The following is a 6,895-nucleotide window of genomic DNA, read 5'->3' as shown; positions in this document are numbered from 1 at the left end:
AAGAGCCAGACAATAAATTTTTTTTTTTTTTTTTTAAATCTTGGGATGACCCAGGTGAAAACTATAGAGTTTTCAAAGACAAGGGTAAGTACAGTGACCTTCAGGGCTACATCTATGAAATAAATTTTTTGTAGTTTTCAGGGTTTTGAACCTTTTAGTGGGAACTTCCTGTGCTATCTCCATTTCCTTACTGCCACTGCCAACAGGGAAGGGAACCTAGTACACAATGCATAACAAGCTACTCAAGTGACATACATCTTCCCCTTAAATAATGTGTCTGATTTGTAGCTTAGTCAATCAAATCAAAGGGCAATTTGACTGCATTACGTCTTTCATTGCAGTACACCTTAACTGCTGGAAGCCAAGGCAACAAACAGAAAAAGAACTCCCTGCCATGAGACACAAACTGGTTTTCCATGCTGCTCAGAAACTATTCATTTGTTCCTTCCTCAAATGTAGCATACTAACACTTCAGTTCTGATGCATATTTCAAGGATTGGCTACTTAGGTTCCAAATTCCCTAGTTAAAAGCTCTTCACTTTTTTTTTTTTTTTTTGAGACAGTCTTGTTCTGTCGCTGAGGCTGGAGTGCAGTGTCGAAATGTCGGCTCATTGCAACCTCCACCTCCTAGGTCCAAGTGATTCTACTGCCTCAGCCTCCCTGAGGCTGGGATTATAGGCGTGAATCAGCACGCCTGGCTAATTTTTGTATTTTTAGTAGAGACAGGGTTTCACTGTGTTGGCCAGGCTGGTCTCAAACTTCTGACCTCAAGTGATCCGCCCACCTCAGCCTCCCAAAGTGCTGGGATTACAGACATGAGCCACTGGTTTAAAAACTCTTCACTATTGTTCTCGCTCCCACATCAAGTGCCTAGGTCAGCAGGACTATTACTATTCAGGTTGCTGTGACCCTGGCTCCTGTTATGCTTCACTCACATTTGACTCAAAAGGACTAGGTATCGTTTTTTTTTTTTTTTTTTTTGAGACAGGGTCTTGCCCTGTCACTCAGGCTAGATTACAGTGGCACAATCATGGCTTACTGCAGCCTTGACTACCGAGGCCCAAACAATCCTCCCACCTTAGCCTTCCAAGTAGCTAGGACAACAAGCATGAGCCACCACACCCAGTTTTTTTTGTGGGGATGGGATAGAGACGGGTCTCTTGCTGTGTTATCCAGCCTGGTCTCAAGCTCCTGGCTTCAAGTGATTCTTCCACTTCAGCCTCACAAATTGCTGGGAGATTACAGGCATGAGCCACTGCACCCAGCCTGTGTCTGAAAGAGAAATCTTTTAGCTTGGCCAACTCTTCTACACAAGGCCACAGACATGGTAGTGTCCCAGTGTTTCAAAGATGGTCCTTTCTGGCACATGTGGGAGAGGTTAGCTGGATTTGGCTAAACACATTGCAAAGGAAAACAAAGTTTCCAGATCAGCAGCACCTCTTGAATCAAACTTTTATCTAAATTTAATTTTTAGAAATTCAAACAAATAAAAAGCCAGGTGCATACAAGATATAGAAAACTCTTTTGTGTTGTCAAGAATAATGCAATGTATATTTGGAAGGTCCACATAGATATCCTTAAAAATGAATGGGTGAAGTTCCCCAGAATGCTTTTGAGAACACAGTACCACTGTCTGCTTAAAGATGCATGAAAAAGTGGTTTTTGGAGGGATTCTAGGTGTTAAGCTTTGCAAAGTTGGGTTTACCAAAGAAATAATAAAACTCATACATATTTATGAGTTTTCCCAAACTGCTATGTAATTTGGCCTCTGATTCTTCACATTAGAGATTTTTTTCTCTTGTTACATACCTACATATTTCCTAAAGCTAGAATGACTTAAAAACTGGGATTCTGTTGTTATTGATGAATGCCATTGGTTTTCTCCCTTTTCCATCTAATCCCCAGCTGAGGAAGATTTCAATAACTGGTTGCTTAACTGGGTTCAGATTTTAAAAGCAGGGGAAGTGAAGGCAGTTAATAAAAGGAAGGAAACCGGGACCAGGAAAAGATAAACTGTGAATATGTAGTATTAATTGGTCCCTCTCTCTCTCTTTTTTTTTTGGCTGGAGTGGAAATGGTGCGATCTCGGCTCACCGCAACCTCTGCCTCCCAGGTTCAAGTGATTCTCTTGTCTCAGCCTCCCGAGCAGCTGAGATTACAGGCATGAGCCACCACGTCCTGCTAATTTTTTGTATTTTTAGTAGAGATGGGATTTCTCCATGTTGATCAGACTGGTCTTGAACTCCTGACCTCAGATGATCCGCCTGCCTCCGCCTCCAAAAGTGCTGGGATTACACATAATTGGTCTCTCAAGAGAGAGTGTCCTGGTCTTTGAGCACAGAGAAGGGTCATTACATGGAAAGAGATTTGTTCTTTATTTTCCACCACTTAGAAAAATATGCATAAAACTCCAGCAGTAACCTTTAAGTTGCAATAAAAATTTCAGGAAATAGGTCTTATTCATGTCATTGAGTTTCAGGGTAAACTCTTTTTGAGACAATCTGGACTAGGAGAGACCTGTCAGTGTTGTTGGTTTATGGCCAACCCTGTCTAGAAGAAAAAAGGAAGGATGCAATGCTATATATCTTTGCCAAGTTGGGTTTACCAAAGAAATAATGACGCTACTTTCTAAAATCCAGTCATTTAAAACTTCAGTCTTATTTTCTACTACTATTTTCAACCATTTCATTTTTCTCATGAAATCTACCGATTTCCCATCAGCTTTTCAGAGTTCAACTGGTTCCAAGGTTTCTGTCAGACTGTCCTACCATCCTCCCACTCCTAACTACCCAGCTGCCCCTTGTGTTCCAGCCAAATAAATCTCTTGGCACCATTTTCCTTACACCCACTGCTGCCTCCACATCATCCTCCACCCCGTGTGTGGAACTGTCTCCCACTTCCATCTGCCATGTCTCTCTCTCTTCTCTATCATATGATTGCCCCCAAAGCCCACCTCTCCCAGGAAGCCTTCCTTAATCAAGGTTAAAGACTCTTCAAACTACAACAAGCATCACCTAACACTGATGTCTAATGCATCCCAACTGTTCAGAACAGGAGCTACCTTTCAGGGATAAGCAGCAATCCCTTCGCAGCCAACTAAGTGTGATGGCAGTAGTAAAACGTTTTCTATGAGATGTGACTATACAAAGAAAATAGATCATTTCCACATGTCATTCTTTTTAAAAAAAATCAGAGTCCTCTATTTGAATTCCCTCAGATCCTGAGAGTGTCTTTTTCATTTCTCATCCCCTAGATGAAGTCCCTTCCCAGCTGCATGCATATTTACAACAGTCAAAAGTTTGAGCAGATGCTTCCAACAAAGCATACAACATTTTAATTAGATGTTTGAATATAGAAGGAATTAAACAATCAGTCAACTATTTAATGTGATGTGTGTAGATTCTGACCAAGTTATTTCTATATACAACTTTGTTTCTAACAGAAATGAGATAACCATGACTATGCGTCTGGCTTGCTATTTTGCAGAAAGGTTTGAGGACCAAGTTTCAGATGTGGTGGGGCTACTCACCCTAACATCTAGTGAGTCCCATGTATAAAGCTGCTTTACTTCTGCTTTAAAAGCAGCTTTTATTGCAGGCCAGCCTTTCACCATTGAGAAATTAGGGTTCAAGTCTCAATCCAAGCAAAGCTGAGGTTTGTTGCATCATCTCCATCCTCAAGGACTTGGTATCCTGGGAAACCCAGGACAAGAACAGGGTGAGTTCAGGACACGTATGTCAACAGACAGTGCAGCGTGATGGGGCGGGCATCCAACACCTTAAGTGTGTTTTAGTTACCAGAATATTTGACACACCCACAAATTAAATAGCAAAACATTTTAATCAATTACCTCTAAAAATAACAGAGACATGTTATATCCAGTGCCACCTCCTCAAAAGTCTACTGCAGATTAGACAGGCAGACTGCAAAGTAAAGAGCCAGACAATAAATTTTTTTTTTTTTTTTTTTGAGATGGAGTCTCACTCTGTTGCCTAGGCTGGAGTGCAGTGCTGTAATCTCGGCTCACTGTAACCTCCGCCTCCCGGGTTCAAGTGATTCTCCCACCTCAGTCTCCTGAGTAGCTGGGACTGCAGGGGTACGCCAACATGCCCGGCTAATTTTTGTATTTTGAGTAGACACATGGTTTCACCATGTTGGTCAGGCTGGTCTTGAACTCCTGACCTCATGATCCACCCACCTCAGCATCCCAAAGTGCTGGGATTATAGAAGCTTTGCTGGAGTTAAAAATGCAGTCTGGGATAAGACCATCATAAGAATATTTTCTTCTCCTTTACTCATAAAAATTGTAAGCTTAGGCCGAGCGCGGTGGCTCACGCCTGTAATCCTAGTACTTTGGGAGGCCCAGGTGGACAGATCATCTGAGGTCAGGAGTTAAGAGACAAGCCTGGCCAATATGGCAAAATCCCATCTCTACTAAAAATACAAAATTAGCCAGGCATGGTGGCGGGATGCCTGTAGTCCCAGCTACCTGGGAGGCTGAGGCAGGAGAATCTCCTGAACCTGGGAAGCAGAGGTTGCAGTGAGCTGAGATTGCGCCACTGCACTCCAGCCTTGGCGTCAAGAGTGAAACTCCATCTCAAAAAAAATGTTGTCAACTTAAAAACCCTTAGAAGAGAGCTTTCTTATGCTGTAAAACCTTTCTCTTTATTTTAAATCTGTCTGCAGTGTTTGAAGGCAAAGCAGATCATCAGCAAACTTACCTCTCAATATAAGGATCTGGGCCGGACTCAGGACTAAAGACTGTGGTTTAGTTCTATTTCTACCAGCACTGTGATGTGAGGTACTATGGTTCTTTTAGTTACAAGAGGTGTTAGGAATGAATGCCCACTCACATTTAATAATAGCTTATCTAGCACACAACTCTGCAGCACAATACCAACAACAGGAGTGTTTTAAAGCAGGATGGAGAAGAAAGCAGAATTTATACAACTTAAGGTTTCCTTCGTCCTTTCCCCTCTTTTGAAAATGAGAATTCAGCTGAAAAACAAAACTCTTCAGAATGCCCACACTGTCCTTTGACCCACCACATTCCAAACTTCTGACTTCTGATCCCAAGCCCTTAGAGCATCAGCCTTTGGTGATATATCCTTCACGGATGAGGAAATCATAGATTTTCCGGGTTTTATTCACATCTATCTTGATGAGTGCTCTTGCCTGTGCCAGTCTTAAGCCTCCTTGCTTGTTACATTCGTTCAATAGAGCAGATTTGTATTCTAAATAGGCTCCAGGGACCAACCTCACCATCTGACAGAGCTGCAAGACATAGCAAATTTAATAAACATTAACATCTGTCAGTTTTGTAATTTAATCCAGCAGGTATAGCAAAGAAAATTTTTAAAGTGACACCAACCTCCAACTATTTATAGGAGCTGATGGGTGGCTGGACTACATTCCATTTAGTCACTTCCTCTGTGGGGAGAACACTCCCTAAGGACAGACACCCAGGAAGAGAAAGCCAGGGTGTGATGCTAGGAGAGCCTTTAGCACATGCCAGCTGGCTCAGGGGCCTGGGTTTGTTGGAGATTACAAATATGTATTCCTGAGGAGCAGCGTGGCTCATTCAGTAGTCAAACACTAAATGCCCAGGTACAGTCCCAGCACCAATGGTCAAGGAAGAGCCATGGGGCACAGTGGGGGCAGGATGCACAGATACTTGGATTCTCAAGTGCACATCACATTGTTTCTAATACCAGCATAAAGCAGTAGTCCGTGCTTTGGGGATTACATCTACTTCAAAGGGAAAGGAGATAAAGAGACCTTGCTAAGAGGAGATGACTTTAACTGCTAAAAATCTAGAAAACTGCCACAGTATCCAGCAATGAGGAGTCTGAGGTCATCATGATGTGGAGAAGGATAAAAAAAAGGCTTGAAATTCCAGGCTATTCAGTATTTGAATCAGACTGGCCTATGACCTTCTTCGGCAATACATAGACACTACATACATTTTCCTTCTACTCCCAAACTAATCCTTACTGTTTCTGGTGGATAAAATAAGACTAACACTGTTACCTACACTATGACCCTTTTTTATTATCTGAACTGAACTAATGATATAGGGTGGGAGAAGGGGGGCTGACCTTGGGAATTAAAAAAGGAACATATGAGGAGCAAAAGAGAAATTCCTCCAAAAGAGTAACAGACTTCAGAGATGTGACAGTTTTCTGAAAACTCCTGATGACGATTCTTATGAGGCTGGATTTAAATTTTAGAAACAATAAAATCAATATGAAGACAAGTCTAATGATTGCAATTGGAAAAAGTAGGTCACATAATTTTTAAAATCAGGCCGGGTGCGGTGGCTTATGCCTGTAATCCCAGTACTTTGGGAGGCTGAGGCAGGTGATCACCTGAAGTCAGGATTTTGAGACCAGCCTGGCTAAGGAGGTGAAACACTGTCTCTAATAAAAATACAAAAATTAGCTGGGTGTGGTGTGCACCTGTAGTCCCAGCTACTCAGGAGGCTGGGCAGGAGAATTGCTTGAACCCAGGAGGTCGAGGTTGCAGTGAGCCAAGAAACATGCCACTGCACTCCAATCTGGGCGACAGAGCGAGATTCCATCTCAAAAAAATATATATATATGTTAAAAAAAATTTTTTTAAATAATTAACATGACTATATTTGATGTTTCCTTATATTTATAAACATGCTCTGCAAACAATTTACAAAAATGTTTTAAATTATGATTATATTGTTGGAATAAGTCTAGAACTTTTCAAGGTGGCCATTCTAATAGGAAATACCTATTTTCATGTAAAAGTTACTTATTTTAGGTCTCCAAAAAATCAATTTTATTTATATAAAGCACTTAGTAGAGTAGCAAATGGTAAGTGCTCAATAAGTATTTTTGTTTCTTTGTTTGTTTTTTTGAGACGG

At 41.5% G+C, this 6,895-nt stretch overlaps 1 protein-coding gene across 5 annotated transcripts in view; it reads right to left on the bottom strand.

Moving 5' to 3' along the window:
• Positions 1-2,356: 2,356 nt before the first annotated feature.
• The window catches only part of TADA2A (transcriptional adaptor 2A), a 69,168-nt gene continuing 64,629 nt past the window's right edge, over positions 2,357-6,895 (bottom strand). For 3 of the 5 annotated variants that reach the window (XM_037742500.1, XM_017539881.2, XM_037742499.1), the window contains one exon: positions 4,648-5,274. In XM_037742500.1, the coding sequence (XP_037598428.1) occupies positions 5,089-5,274 (186 nt within the window). In that variant the 3' untranslated portion in view covers positions 4,648-5,088. Of the gene's footprint in view, positions 5,275-6,895 lie in introns of all 5 variants that reach the window. The other 2 variants (XM_017539880.2, XM_037742501.1) reach the window with 2 other exon arrangements.

The sequence above is a fragment of the Cebus imitator genome, unplaced genomic scaffold, assembly GCF_001604975.1.
Source record: "Cebus imitator isolate Cc_AM_T3 unplaced genomic scaffold, Cebus_imitator-1.0 Scaffold121, whole genome shotgun sequence".
Classification (NCBI taxonomy): Eukaryota; Metazoa; Chordata; class Mammalia; order Primates; family Cebidae; genus Cebus; species Cebus imitator.
This window is presented reverse-complemented; position numbering and strand designations above follow the sequence as displayed.